This window comes from Pseudorasbora parva, chromosome 4 (assembly GCF_024679245.1).
Source record: "Pseudorasbora parva isolate DD20220531a chromosome 4, ASM2467924v1, whole genome shotgun sequence".
NCBI classification, from domain to species: Eukaryota; Metazoa; Chordata; class Actinopteri; order Cypriniformes; family Gobionidae; genus Pseudorasbora; species Pseudorasbora parva.
In genome coordinates, this window is record NC_090175.1 from 39,804,930 (window position 1) to 39,821,319 (window position 16,390).

At 37.2% G+C, this 16,390-nt stretch overlaps 1 protein-coding gene and 1 long non-coding RNA gene across 4 annotated transcripts in view; one reads left to right on the top strand and one right to left on the bottom strand.

Annotated features, from left to right (window-relative positions):
• The window catches only part of LOC137073359 (uncharacterized), a 47,208-nt gene that overhangs the window by 10,143 nt on the left and 20,675 nt on the right, over positions 1-16,390 (top strand). The gene's annotated exons all lie outside the window — the stretch shown is intronic.
• pax5 (paired box 5) overlaps positions 15,195-16,390 on the bottom strand; it is a 58,932-nt gene continuing 57,736 nt past the window's right edge. For all 3 annotated transcript variants that reach the window (XM_067441748.1, XM_067441746.1, XM_067441747.1), the window contains exon 11: positions 15,195-15,976. In XM_067441748.1, the coding sequence (XP_067297849.1) occupies positions 15,894-15,976 (83 nt within the window). In that variant the 3' untranslated portion in view covers positions 15,195-15,893. The remainder of the gene's footprint in view (positions 15,977-16,390) is intronic.

Below are 16,390 nucleotides of genomic sequence, written 5' to 3' on the forward strand. Positions count from 1 at the left end.
TCTAGAGCGCTCCGCCCCCTTCAGGCAGTCGGATCAGCTCTTCATTGCTTCGGTGGCCGCACTAAAGTTTGTGCTGTCATGAAACAGTCTCTCACACTGGATAGTGGATGCAGTCCCACTAGCATATAGGTCCAGGACCTAACCTGTCCTACAGGCATTTAAGCCCACTCCTCTAGAGGCATGGCCTCATCTTGGGCTTGGTCGTGTGACATTTCTTTGGAAGATATCTGTGCGGCGGCAGGCTGGGCCTCTCCGTCCACTTTTATCAGATTCTACAAGTTGGAGGTTCCAGCTCTACAAGCAGGGCTTCTCTCCATCTAGGCTCTATCTTGACCCTGGCAAACAGATTGCCTTACATTTTGGCCTGTACACATTAGTCCTTAAGCACTATTCATTCATCATAAGATCCGACTATGTCCGATCAGCTGTTCAAACGAACCGACTCTTCCGGTTCTTCATTCCCCTTATAAGCCGCCTCTGTCGGTGTCTCGGGGGTTTATAACATGTGCTTTGGGTATACTGGGTCAGTCAGCACACACGGCGCTTTACATTGTGTTCCCATACGTAATACGAGGAACCTCTCTCGAAAGGGAACGTACTCGGTTACTTTCGTAACCTCGGTTCCCTGAGAGAGAGGAACGAGTATTACGTTCCGTGCCGTGTTTATGCTTCTCAGGTATCGCTTCAGTCGATCTTAAAACCTGACACCTATGGCGAATTAGGGTCTTATATAGCCTCCTGTATGCAAATATAAGCACCTTTTTCGGCGGGCTTCTGGAACGCCCCCCATTGGTTCGTTCCTCTCAGCCGCCTCACCATAGGTTCCTGCAGTTGCCGCAGCCCGGCCAATCAGAGCGCTCCTCGCGCTGGGCTATGGCCGTGCAGCTCACTGCGCTTTACATAGATACCTTTATTAAAAGTTTTGCTTCACATTCTCGAGAAAAGGAGTTTTTCCCATACGTAATACTCGTTCCTCTCTCTCAGGGAACCGAGGTTACGAAAGTAACCGAGTACGTTAACGTGTGCCGTTGGTCTTTGAAACGCCTGCTGTGTTGCTCAAAACACAACTTTATTCGTAAAGATAATGAATATAATGAATTTGGATGATAAAATCTTATTAAAACTGGGCACTGTTTGTTTATTGTCAGGTTATGGAGTCTGGCGCCTCGCAGCATCTTTCAGCTATGAGTGAAACGCAGGACAGCGGTCTCAAGTTCAAAGTCCACCCGCAGACGCGAGAAACAGCGCTGATACGGTGGAAATGGGATAACAGACCGGTTGATTACACTTGAATTACTTTTAAATGTTTAATTTTTACTTCTAAAATGTTTGTTACATGAGTTTAAATGTTGTAAAATAACTGTTATTCTATACATGTCAAAACAGTAATATATGCTGTAACGTGTAACGTTACTCGTGGACAATAAAGGCCATGTCATGTATAAGTGTGTTTGTGTGGACTGTGGAGTATTTTACAAAGGTTTAGAGGAAATTAAAGTTATACTATACAAGTTAGTAATACTCATAAATAAAAACAGTTCATATTAGTCATAAATATTGGTTTTTAAAATGCTTTTTACCCAATTTTTTCTACTCAATTGAATTTGTTAATGTAACAAATGCAGTTACTCAGATCTACTTAATTTTTTTACTTACATTTACTCAGATCATATGGTGTCTATAATTGATTTCACTGCTTTAAAATTTACTCAATTTGTTTAGTGTAAAAATGTTTCACCAAAAAAATTGAGTAAATCACAGTATTAGTTTTTAGAGTGTGTAGCCTGTACATGTAAGGTAACTGTAACTTACATAGCTTGCATACAACTTTATATCGCGGCTCAACATTTTTTTCCTCCTACTGACCAAAATCCAAAGTACTTCCAGACATGGCTTTTTAGAAATTGTAGGGTTAAAATCGCTTTCTCTGCTGCGATTGAGTTGGGCTCTGCACTTTCTGCCATATTCCATGCAAGATGCATCAACTTTCTGCTGTGCCTGACAGTGCGACTCCTGTGACCTGTCACCTCGGGCGCCCATGAGCAAAGCAGGTCTACTACCGCGGGCGTTTTTTTAAATAATTTTTATTAGAATATTAATTTTCACCTTCGAAATTTGTTTTTTAAAAACTATTCGAACGTATATTCAAATTTAGAATATTTGACAGCCCTAATTTACAGTGGCAGCTCAGAGATGTACAGCAGCATTTAAGTATGAAATTGAATGAATAAATGTAGGCTAAAATTAAAACTGCATAGTCTTCAATATGTAATATACATTGATTGAAAGCTACTGTATATACTTTATTCAAGAGCAGTGAGTGATTTTTCTCTTTGTTTTTAGTTGTTGTATTAACATAATTTTAGAGGTGAACTGTCCCTTTAAAGGAAAATGTTCACAATCATTAAGCTGCGCTGCTCACTGTCAACTTATTGCAACGAAGATTTGATAAACCTTCAGTAAATAAACAATATAAACTCCCAAAATCTGACGACCTTCTTGTGATCTCCCTCCTAAAATAGAAAACAAGTTATAGATTATACAAACTATTGAATCATGAAAGTGAGACCTTTTAAAATCCTAACTATGTGCATGTGTGTGTTTAAACGAACTCTAGTGCAGTGTGTGAAACACTGTAGAATCCCTGCTTTGAAAGTGAGTATAGACTAAAATAATACAGCTCTTTCCTGCATAGCTTACTTGTGTTTGGGATTCTTTCTCTTTCTCGCTGTCACTCTCTCTTACTCTCACTCACCCCCCACCACCACCAGCCCTCTCTCTCTCTGTGTGTCTCTCTTCCTCTCTCTGTCTCTAATTGGGTCTAGGATGAGTTTCTTTCGACAGGTCCATTCATCATGGACGAGACCAGAAGGACAAACCCTTTGGGAGAGACGGAGAGAGAGAGGGAGCAAGGAGGGGGGTCAGACAGCTGGATGAGAGGGTCTTTTGCCTGTCAGCTCACTTCTTTCCTCTTTTTTCCTCCTTTCTTTTTTCCAACTCGTCATGAGTGTCAGTTTTACAGGCATAGGAAAAGACAAGGAAATTGTACAGCTCACTGGAGCATTAGTTAGCCGATTAGATCAACATTTGTTTTAACCCTTTAATGCACACCTAAATTTTCAAATACTTGAACTAAACTTTTAGTCTGTTGTGCATTTTAGAAATGAGAATGCAAAAGTAGGTTAAAGAAGAGTGAAAGGTTGTGACTGAAAATTGGGTTGATGTCAAACCCAACGTTGTCCTTACGTTAGGGCTGCACAATTATGAAAACAAATTGTGGATTATTCCCTTTAAATTGAAATTGTGATTTATTAATTACGATTATCACAATTTACATTGAATGATATTTTGAATAGCTTAATGCCATTGTTTGAAGCGACAGCATGCCGTATTGTAAAATAAACAAGCCGAAAACACTCTTCCTAAAAAACGTTTATTGCTCTTCAATAGCATTAAGCCTCAAATGTCATATATATATATATATATATAGAGAGAGAGAGAGAGAGAGAGAGAGAGAATTTAAAGAAACCAAACTAAAGTAAAAAATATGGATGTTTCTATAATGTTATACTAAAACTAAAATAAAACTAAAACAATTGGGGGTATTTAAGATAACCTGTAGAAAGAAAAAGAAAAAACATCTTAAAGGTGCTCTATGTAGGCAGTTTCCAGATGGCGGAAAACACGAGGTGTTTCTCAATGTCAAGGATGCTTCCTTGGAAGGACTGATCCTTCCAAGTCACTTCCTTCAGAGGCTAGGCGAGGCTCCTCTTTAGCATTCGGAGAGCACATAAATGGAACAGGCTAGCAAGTGCACGTCATTTCGTCATTATGTTAGTGAAAAGGTCTGATTTCGGTATGAACGCCTCCGTTTGTTCCTTGGTCCCTTTTAAAAAAAGACGAGAAAGCTATTAATAATGCTGTGAATGGTATAATATTAACGTTAAATTAATTTGTACATCTTAACTAGTTATTTATAAAAGAAATGCCAGTGACGGCAACCAAGCTAATTGTTAAAGGTCCCGTTCTTCGCGATTCCATCTTTCAAACTTTAGTTAGTGTGTAATGTTGCTGTTAGAGCATAAATAATACCTGTAAAATTATAAAGCTCAAAGTTCAATGCCAAGCGAGATATTTTATTTAACAGAAGTTCCCTTTCAAAGCCTACAGCGATTGGCCGGTTTGGACTATATAATATAATATAATATAATATAATATAATGGCTGATGGAGTGAGAGCTTATTTGACCACTTCCCTCTTTTTGAAAGTCATAGAAATCGTTGATTTTTATCTTTTGTTATTGGATCAAATGGAAATTTAAAAATATTTATTTGTTGTATTTTGTTCCACCTCAGAGTAAATAAAAAGGTAATTGGTGACTATTTCTCCCAATTGTGCCCGTTTATATCTCATAATTTTAAAGAATTATTTACTTATTCATTTCTCTTCATTGTCTTCAAAAAATCTGTTGTGTTCAATGGAAAAAGTAAAGTCATACAGGTTTGGAATGACATGAAGGTGGGTGAATTATGACAGATTTAATGATTTTTGATTTTTCAAAAGAATTATGATTTTTCTCTTTAAACTCTTTAAATGAGATTATATCTCACAATGCAACTTTATTTCTCAGTGTATACTTTATCTTAAAGCTTTTTTTCTTTTTCTCTGAGTTAGAAATTCTTCCATTTACGTTCAAGTTATACATTTTCATTAACACGTGCTCCTTGGGAACCAAACCCATAACCTTGGTGTTGCAAACAAAAAAAACTAAATAATCTGCCCTCAACACAAATCATTTGTATTTCACCAGAAAATGTCCTTACAATTGCAGAACATATGGTAAGACCTTTAATGCCAACTAACTTCTTTAGACATTAAAAAGTTTTAAATAAGAGCTAGTTCTTCTCTAAACTAATTACTGTAGAGTTCACTTTAATGAAAATGACTGTTCACCTCTTAGCCTCCCCTAAGGCCCACTCACAACCATCAGCATGTGTGAATGTGAGAGAAAAAGAAACTGCAACTCTTAGTAATCAAGTAACCCAAGTTGCTTGTGTATGAGGGGGAGAGAACATGTGCGTCCTCATGTAAGCGTGCGTGTACGTCTATGTGTGTGCCTGCAAGTGTCTTCACCTGCACGTCAGCTTTACACTCCTCTGTCTTAATAAGACTCTTGCAATTACCTTACCAGCACCCTCTATTTCCACTCACACACACGCAGAAGTAGCTGCTCTGTGAGTGACGTTAATTTGCATGGCTTCTTGGCCCTCTAATGGCTATCTCTCCCACTCGCACTCTTCTCACAGGGCAAGAGCAAATAAAATAGACAGGAAAAATAAAAATGTCATGATTATTTATTTAATCAGGCTTGAAGGAGCCAGTCTAATAAAGAGAAAGAAAATTTGTCCAACACGGATGATTCATTTTAGTTTGTAGACTAAAACTCAGTTCTGAATTATATTTATCTTCATATTGGTGTATGCTCTCAATTATAGCTCCCTGTGTCTTATTAAGGCTGTGGTGTGGATGTAATTAATAAATGTGGATATAGTTGTTCACATATGTTTTCCCCTCCATATTTACTAAAGCATGCCAAGCTATTTAAATTCACGTCATATAGTTATCAACTGAATAATGAAAAGTTTTAGATGGAGGAGCATCATTCTAAAAGTGCTCGTTTGAAGTCCAACACCACTTGGACTTGTCACTGTTTGTGTTTGTGCAAATGACTGTGAGTTGGGGGACTTTTTCTGCATGTTACATCATTACACCAGTAGGTGGCAACAAGTGAGTGAGTCATTGAATAATTTACTGAACCACTTCACTCAAACCAAGGGATTTCAATTACGCTTCAACCAACCAGAGCAACGAAGGTGAAGCGGAGCTAATGTTAGTTGATGATTAAACTTCAGTCGGCAAAACTCCGAACACATCTTCCCTTTATAAAAATGACTTAAGTGCCGTTCTTTGATCTTTTCTCAGAGAAAAGCTTAACTCCGAGTTGCGGCCAAAGCTGATTCGAAAGACCGCCGTTCGCCAGCTTCTGTGTTTACTAGCAGCACGCAAGCGCAACTTTCCGCCCACCGACTCTATACGCGATGTGATTGGCCTGACCAGAGTTTGGTTTTTACAGCTCAAAAGTGTATTGAGAGTTGCTAGACGACACTCGCGGCAGATTAGATTTGCTGCCGCTAGGGTGTGTCTAGATTTCTAGGCTAATCGCAATGTCCTGCAGACCAGTTTCCTTGTATGTAGTACAGTGAAAAAAAACTATACATACATACACCTGTAGCATACATACATCTTCTTCCTTAAGCACTTTTGAATTTATTTCCTTAGCATACTAGGTCACATTGTTGATAGTAGGCTAATGGCCAATATTTGCACAGTGAAAATAATAATAAAAGAGTTTTTGAACTTTAACGTGACTAATGCTAATAATTAATTGATTGATTTGTTGATTGTTTTGTTTGTTGATTGTTGTTGATTGTTTGTTGTTTTGTTGTTGATTGTTTTGTTTATTTGTTGATTGATTTGTTGATTGATTACATGTAAACCGAAGCATTGAGAACTGTGTACGTGTACAAAAAGTTTAATAAGATGATACATTATAAAGACAGAGCATTACGCTTTCACGGTCAGGCGCCATCTTGGAAAACAGTCTCGACTAATCGATCCACGAGCGCTGTTCTAAGTGAGCTGGTCGATAGGAATTAAGTTAGTGAAATGTAATTACATGGACATTTTTATTTTATTTTATTTATTTTCTCTGTTGTGTTCAGTGTTTTCTACTGGAAACAACGGACCATATGAGATTTCAAGTCACAGTTCATCACTCGTGGCTCAACCAGTCGAGACTGTTTTCCAAAATGGCTGCCGTCTGTAAACAAGTAATGTCTTTATAAAGTATCGTCTTATTAAACTGTTTGTACACCTCATTATGCTACCGTGTTAGTGTGAGGCTATTTTGAGCCTTGTTAGTGGTATTAACTAGCGATTTAATTTCACTTACCCTGTGCCCCATAGACAAGCGTTATAAGCTAATCTGTTTTTAGAGATAAAACTCTTTATATTCGATTTTCATGAAAACGCATCCTAGAGAACGATCTACTCGGTAACCATCTGTTAATTACCCCTAGGGCCATTTCTCACCGGAGTTGTCCTTTAAGCAGCATGCACGCACATGACCCTGATTTAATTGATGATCAATACTTTTAACCGATTAAATGTATTATCGTCAATTAATCGATCGTAGATTAATCATTAACATCTCTACTCAAAAGGCAATATCACACTTCTAATCATGCCATTGGACTGAATATTGAAAGTCCATGAAACCCAAATGTTTAAGCTTCAAAAGTACATAAAACATTCCAGTTTATGTTTGCTGTACTCAATGTACTCAGCTATGTAAAGTGATAGTGTCTTTACAAGCGAGTTTTGAAATGTTAGTGATATATTTACATTAATAAAAAATAGCTTTTTAATGTATGTGGATAACTCATTTGTTGCTATTTGTACCTCCTAAAGACTTTCTGATTATCAAATGGAATTTATGCAACCTGATGGGGCGGCCAGCACACCAGCATTCCATCTTGTCATACTGGTCTTTTCATCGGTGGCACATTGCTTTGGTAATTATGCCCATTATATTTTAAGTAATCCCTGAGTGAATATGTATAAGAAATCAGAAAAGGTTTATTGGCTTCATTTGGGGAATCAATTTGGGAGTCATGTATAAGGTTTTGTGGGACACAACTGCATATTTAGGTAAGTAACTTCTGGATGCTTTAATGAGCTTTAGAAAGGGCTGCAAGGAGACAATGATCCACTGTATCCAGAGTCACAAAAGTACACACCTGAGGAACTCCTCTGCTTTGAAGTGCTCATTCATCATGTTATCTGGCTGAGACTCAGGCTCTGCAGAATTCACAGTTTGCCACTGTGCTTCTAATCTGGGAATGCGCCCAAGCACCGAAATATCACAAGTGCCAACCTGGCAAACTAGGTATTCGGGCAGTGACCCAAAACTGTTACTGAATGTGTGCGAGAGACATGGTAACCTGGCACGCAACCAAATCCCAGCTGGTGCGGATTGTGTATCCAGCTGGCCTAAAGCTGTTTTTCGTGTGTGTGTAGCATGTTGTTGTTGTATTGCAGTTTGTGGTCCATTATTACCCCCTGTTAAGACCTCCTGTGGACCAGGCCACCAGCCAAAATTAAAGCACTGGTAAGCTCCATTCTCACAAAGTGGGGAGGTTGTGTTAATGCAGCTCTATAGAGGGAAGTAGATTCATTTCAACATTTTTTTAGAAACACTTCATTGTTGCCTTTTAAAAGTTCTTCTTTAATTAGGTTTAATTAAAGAAATATCTTTCTTTTAAAACCTGTATCATATATAGTTCTACTTAGCCTACGTGTCTGTAGCAATATAACTTCATTGCATGTTGAAAGAAAGAAGACAGACAAAACTTTGTATGTGTGTATGTGGACGAAAGTATTGGGACACCTGACCCTTACACCAACAGAGACTGTAATGACATTGCATTCTAAATACATATACATTGATATGGAGTCTGTCCTCCCTTTGCAGATATAACAACTCTTCTGGGAAGGCTTTCCAATGTTTCTGTGGGAATATTTGCAGTAGAGTATCTGTGAAATCAGGCACTGATGTTGGATTAGAAGGCCTGGCTCGCAATCTCCATTCCAGTTCATCCCAAAGGTGTTCGAAGGGGTTGCGGTCAGGGCTCTGTGCGGGCCAGTCATGTTCTTCCACACCAAACTTATCCAATCATGTCTTTATGGACCTTTCTTTGTGCACTTGTCCAAAATCATGCTAGAATAAAAAGGGCTTTCTACAAACTGTTCCCAAAATATTTTAAGCATAGCATTGTCTAAAATGTCTTGGTATACTGAAACATAAAGATTTTACTTTACTGGAATAAGGGGCCTAGCCCTACCCTTGAAAAACCTCACCATACCATTATCCCTCCTCCACCAAACTTTACAGTTGGCAGCTTGGCACAATGCAGTCAGGTATGTAATGTTCTCCTGACATCTGCCAAAACTAGACTCGTCCATCAGACTGTCAAATAGAGATTCGTGTTTTGGTAATTCATCACTCCACAGAACCAAATCTCCACTTTTTTAGAGTCCAGTGGAGGTGGGCTTTACTTCACTCTACCCAATGCTTGGCATTGTATTGGTTTGGCTTGTATATAGATGCTCAGCCATGGACACCCATTCCATGAAGCTCCCGCTGCACAGTTTTTGTGCTGATCTTAAAGGGTTAGTTCACCCAAAAATAAAAATGTTGTCATTGATTACTTACCCTCATGTCATTCGACACCCGCAATACCTTTATTCATCTTTGGAACACAAATTAAGATATTTTTGTTGAAATCAAATGGCTCAGAAAGGCCTCCATTGGCAGCAATGACATTTCCTCTCAAAAGACTCGATTAAAAAGTCCATCACACGACAGTGGTTCTAAAATAATTTTATAAAGTGACGCAAATAGTTTTTGTGCGCAAAAAATCTATAAATAACGACTTTATTCTTGTCTTCCGTCTGGGTCTCTGACGTGAACTCACGAAGTACCACGACTAACACACTCGAGAATATGACGTAGAGCCGTTGTTCGGGCATCCAGGAAATGCACACTTTAGCACCATTTTGGGCACTACACAAACACAATCATTGTAGAATTCAACAGCTTGGATACACTGCATCTTCCTCTGCTTGTAAACAAAGTTCCTTGCTTCAGTTGCTGCCAATGGAGGCCTTTCTGAGCCATCGGATTTCAACAAAAAAAAATGTTCCATATGAACAAAGGTCTTACAGGTGTCGAATGACATAAGGGTAAGTAATTAATTACAGAATTTTCATTGGTGACATTCATTTCATTTTGGTTAAACTAACCCTTTAAAGGGTTACATAACTACTACATAACTGGGGAAAGACATGAAAGTCAAGCTTTTTTGATTAAAACTAATACAACCTGTGAACTTAAAAAATTACTTTTATTCTGATGAACCAATAAAATTATGGCCAATATTTACAAATAATTACTTCTTAGTTTCACATTACAACATACGTAAATTGATAATTCACAAACAACATTCACTCATATGCACATACACAGAGTAGCCTATGACCCTGTATCAGGGATTAGGAGGAATGCCAGACAATTGAATAACCCTGAACAACAGTAAAACAAACAAATAAAACTCATAATAAAAACAACAATAATAATATAACAATAACATTATAATTTCAGTAGAAAATCAATATCAAATCACATTTATTTCCAGCTTGTGGACAGATTTAAATCAAATGAAGAAATAAGCTAAGTCATGAAGAACCAAAAAGATTGAAATCAAGTGGCATGATATCTTTGGCAAATTTTGTTCCGCAGTAAATACATTCAAATATTAAGACAACACACGACACGCAGAGAAAAACACCAAGAGTTTTTTACTACTAGAAAATTCAATAAAAAACATACACATTTCTTAAAGAAGCAGTTCATTCATTTACTCATTGCAAATATCTGTTGCCTTCATCTTTCTGTCATGTTGGTTATTTCATAATTTGAATATTTATGCTCACCAGAGAATACTTTTAAACTGAGCATCTCTAACTTTGGTGGATGCTACAGATGTTATTGATCAGATTTTTTTTTCTTTCTTTTTCTTTTTCTTTTGAATTAAACTGATTGCTGTTATCAAATTCGTCAAAACATTTCAAACTTTCTTAAAATCTTTAATCTTTACTTCAAAAACTAAGTAAAAAATACTTATGAACCCATTGGGAAAGAAATTATTAGCAAGTAATTACAGAAGGATCTTCCGATTGTACACAGAAGGCCACAATAAGGTGATAACCAAGTCCTCTGTTTTTATTTTATTTTTTTAAAGTCTGCTTTTTTTAATTGGGAAAACTTTAATGTTGATGTGGACGTACCGCTTGTAGAATCAATCACCCACTATATTATTGTATTAGGATTAGGACCCAATTTTTTATTATTCAGGAAATGGCATTTGCGTCCCATATTCTGATATTTTGATTTGAACGGAGGAAAACTGGGAGATGCTAACTTATTGAGGGTTGTTCCCACTTTAGATTTTTTTTTTTATTTGTAGTCATATTTAGAGAGTAAACTACTTTGTTTTTAGGTATAATTGAAAGCCCGGTATATATTTTGCCACATTTTTTGAATGAGAAAAATGAGACTCATTAAATTAACTTGTATGCCAATAATCTAAAACCAAGATTAATTATAAAGGCTATTTATAACTTAAAGGGTTAGTTCACTCAAAACTGAAAATGATGTCATTACTCAGAAAGGCTTAAAGGCTTCAGAAAGGCCTCCATTGGCATTCAGTACATTCCCACTCGCACTAAAGACTTCGTTACAAAGCCCATTTCACTACAGTGGCTGTACAATAATTTTACGAAGCGTCGAGAATAGTTTTTGTGCGCAAAAAAAAATCGAAATAATGACTTTATCCGCCAAGTTATTGTCTTCCGTGTAGGTCTCTGACGTGAACTCAGATAGCGGTGCTCCTCCTCTTCCGGGTCATGTATCTGAACGGTGGAGCTGCGTCATATTCTCGCATGCGTTGAGTTCACGTCAATAACTTTGTGGATAAAGTCGTTATTTTGATTTTTGTGCGCACAATAACTACTTTTGTTGCATTTTAAAATTATTGTACAGTCACTTTTTAGTGCCTTTATGGGTCTTGTGAGTGGGAATGTACTGAATGCCAATGGAGGCCTATCTGAAGCCTTTCTCAGCCATCAGCTTTCAACAAAAATATCTTCATTTGTGTTCCGAAGAGGAACGAAGGTGTTACGGGTGTCCAACGGCATGAGGGTGAGTAATTAATGAAATCATTTTAATTTTTGGGTGAAGTAACCCTTTAGACGTATGTGATTTAAACTAAAATGTGCAAAGGGAAATGTGTACTAAATGGCTAAAATAAATTAACTGCTAATATTGTGAGGTGTTTTCAAAAGATATTGATAAAGTTGGGATATTTCCTTGCCACCAACATTAATTAATTTTAAATTACAATTTAATCTCCTCAGAGAAAATAGGGGATTTTTATAAAGGTGATCAACGGCTGACTTGTAGAATTTCTAATCCTGATGTGATTGAAGGAAGGGGTTAGGAAGATCTGATGAGATTAAAGGAACACCAGAGAGGAAAAGGGAATAAAATGGGGGTGGGGGTGGAAATAAGAAATTGAAATAAGAGGGGATGAGAAAAGAGAAAGGGATGTTCGATTTTGCTGGCGTGGCAGGTTTTGATCATGTCAACGGAGGGGTGTGTTGCGTGTTCATGACCTGACGAAGGACAAAAGGATTGCATGTGTTTATTTAATTTTGTATCTCTCTACTTTAACAGAACAGAAATACACAGCCACTATTTAAACCAAAATAGTCAGATAAATGGCAAGGCAATCTCTTCGTATTTAATCTAACATTCATTCTCAGTGCTTAAAGGGACAGGTCACCTAAAATCACCCTCACATCGTTCTAAACCTGTATGCATACACATTTCAAAAGATATTTAGAAAAATTCATCAGAGCTTTCATTGTCCATATAATATTCTGGACTGACTTTCAGTATATTAACAAAAACAGTTGAAATGGTTTGGAAAAACATGAGGGCATAAGTTTCATTTTTTGTGTGTGTGAACTTTCTCTTTAAGAGAAAGGAATTAATGTTACAGTCAGGAGTTTCTTGTACACTCTTAGAAAAAAAGGTTCAGTAGGGTTCTATATAGAACGCTAGGGTGCTTGACTATTTTAAAGAACACTTTATACCAAATAAGGAAAAATGTCTTTAATGATTGCATAACACTTAAATTTTTTTTCTTTCTAATAAAGCATGTTAACGAGCTGTTTAATTCATAAAATGATCAAAATTAAAAAATGAATTTAAATGAAAATAAATCCATAAAATGATCCAATGATTGGAACCCCTAAAATGTTCTATATATGACACGCCTGACAGAACCCTTTAATGTTCTACATAAAACTTTGTCTTCTAGGAGTGTGCCCTGTTATATCGTCAGAAAATAAAACCCCTTTTGTGTCTCAGAATATGTGAATTTTGTAATTAGCTGACGAAAACGTTTGTCATATTGAATTAGTTTTTAGTGTAAATTACTTGTCAGTACAATATTGTATATAATAGAACAATGTTTTATTTCATGGATAATCATATCTTACTTGCAGTTAGAATATTAAATAGATTATACAAGTATAATGTTTTCCTCTCTAGTTTGTTTGCTGAGTTTTAATTAGATTCTTAAATTGGCATGTAAAAAAGCGCTGTTAAAAATTGTGGGCAGTGGCATCGGTTGATTGATTGGTTGGTCAAGCTCTGATCTCATTATGTCATGCAGACAGCTTCGCAATTTAGTGACGCGTGGTCATTCTGGATGACTCGGTAGAAAAATAAAGGCACTGTCCTTGATTTCAGCTGGTGTACTTCAGGTTCATAATGCCTCAGACTAAAAGTTTAAAAGGTCAAAGTTCACCAGTAGTCATTAGTGGTGAACGGCATCAAGGGTTTCTTTAGAGTTGCATAACGTGCAACTTATGGTCTACAAACAAATGTAATCCTATTACTACTTTACAGTCCAGAGCAACAACAAAAAAACAGAAAAACTATCAACTTCTATATATATATTCATAGGTTTTTCTTTTTTTTTCTTATTTCACATCAAAGTTTTGGTGCTTGTGACTCACTACTAAAACTACAGTGTTCTCCTTTTTCGAAAGCTACTCAGCAATGCACAGTGTATTGGGGAAAAAAACAAGGAAATCAAGAACTGGGAACACTCATCACAGACAATAGCTAAATAAAGCACACTTTTTGTCTTTTCTCATCTACTTGAATCTAAAGTTAGATATCAATATATCAGTCAATAATGATATCAAAAGCTCTTGTCATTGTAAGTGATAGATGTACAGGATATCTCAGACAGACAAATAGGGAAGAATGTACAGCATGATGTTGCTACATAGACAGTTTGGTAAGGCCTCCACCTTGGTCTCATGCATTGTCTTGGCGCAGTATGGATGAAGGGAATATTTAAAAACAAATGCACTCATAGAGAAAGCGCATGAACAAAAAAAGGTCATTTCCGGATAACAGATTTGCCACTTTGTGCTTTTTAAGAGTGTCTTTGCACTACTGAAGAGTATCTTTGGGGAGGCTAAGGAGACGTTTTGAATGGACAGACGGTATGACATCACTTCCTGTTGGGGAAATTAGTTCCCCTTCTAAAATTGTAGCGACTTAACAAAAGTTTGTCAGCGCTTCAATGCCAGCAGGATCTTTAAATTGCAACTGATTTGCGTTTGGAGTGAAACATCAGGGGTTTAAAAAGAGAACCAGCTACGTATTCCACGGCAACATCTTTAGCTAGCTGTAGCATTTGTCTGTAGTAAACTTTTACACACAATTATATATATTACTCTCCATCATAAATAGCTATAAATCTTACTAATGTACAGTTGAATAAGCGTATTCTGTACATATGTAAATAGTATTTATCTACACAGAGGAAGGAGAGGAGTCTTTAAAATACAGATGCTCTCATTCATGACAACAGTGCTTTAATGCTGCTATTTTCCAATATAATGACTCAAAACACCAAACATTTATAGCCATCGCATCGCAACTAATGTTAAACTTTCTTATTCAAGGAGTCCATTACGCTTAAATGGTTCCTAGATTAGAACTTAGGGCTCAAATATTCTTGTGCTTGCACGTCAGGGCTGATTTCAGAATCTTTCAGTAATATCTCTCCTAACTCTACCGTAATTACACTACCATTTCAAATGGAAGCGTCCCATGATCAATAGTGAAATGGGCCTGTCCTTCACGCTGGCTAATTTTAATGTAAATAATGCCAATATTCCGACCTGAGTTATCTGTCCAACTCTATTGAATCTCCATTCACTTGATACTTTAGGTTCTCTCCAAAACAATTCATGGTTTTAGCAGACTGGTAAAACAGTTTATGATGCCACATTCACACAGTTGATGAAATGACTCAAAAAGGAACTCAAATCATGTAGGTCATCTCAAGCTGCCACTAGTAGATTGTCTGGTACCAACTCCCAACACCTGATCATCTCTATAAGAACAAACTGCATAGAGATGCAAAGACGATAGGATAAGCAAGGCTTTAATGACAGAAGATAAATCAAAGTAATAACAGATTTAGGGTACGTTTACACGACAACAATGTTCTAAAACCGGAAAAGTTTTTCCTTTGTGTTTTTCGCGTACAGACAACAGTGTTGTCAAATGATCCCCGTCCACACGGATCTGCGAAAATGAATAAAAACACTGTATTACGCTTGCCAGGCCAGTAGTTGGCGATGTCCCTTTATAAAGAAACTACTATAGGCTGGGCATGTGATATGCACTTTGTATCCCGTTTTCCAAAGTTCACGTTTTCAGGCCCCCAAAATGCCGTTGTCGTGTAAATGAACGGTCAAAACGCATTCAAATTTTTCCGTTTTTAGTTGAAGACAGTGTTGTGTAAGCGGGCCATGTGAGGTGAGACCACAGGAATACAGGTGAATGGGTGTATACTTTCCACTAATGAACAGAAATTAGACACATCAGCTGAAGCTACTGATTGAACCATTGATTGTAATTGGCAGGAAAACATTGTCACCTCTTCTTTCTTTCTTTTTTTCTTTCTCCATTCTCCTTCCTGCTCCTCTTCCACTTCTTTTCTTCCATTTGTAGGCAGTCTCATGTGGGCGCTATCAATCCATTCTCGCTCCTCTTTTTTTCTCTCTCTCTCTCTCTTCTCCCAATCATTCACCATTCCTCCTTTGCTCTGCCTGGCTGGTCAGTGACGGTCATAGGCAGAGGCAGTTGCTGTGGCTGCCGCTCCTGCTCCCCGTGTGGCTGCGCTATAGTAGTATGGAGATCCTATAAGGGATATGAAACAACAATCTGTCATTCATCTGATTAACAAGTGGCCCCATTGAATCCAGGTTTTGCAAGTCTGTTTAAACGACCAAATGAAACATTACTTAAAAATTTTGTACACTACCATTCAAAAGTTTGGGGTCAGTAAGATTGTTAATGTTTTTAATAGTTTTGTAAAACCATTATGCTCACTAAAGCTGCATTTATTTGAAAACCTAAAATATTTTAACTTTCACATCAGTTTTGGCAAACAGAAGCTCAAACATGCCTGATGTGGTAGAACCAATTGATAGTGTTGTAGTACTCGAGACCGGTCTTGGCCTTAAGGCCATTTTTTTAAGGTCTCGGTCTTGTCTCATTCTCAGACTTAGATGACTCTGGACCACAACTGCAAGGATATCACTCAATTGTGCA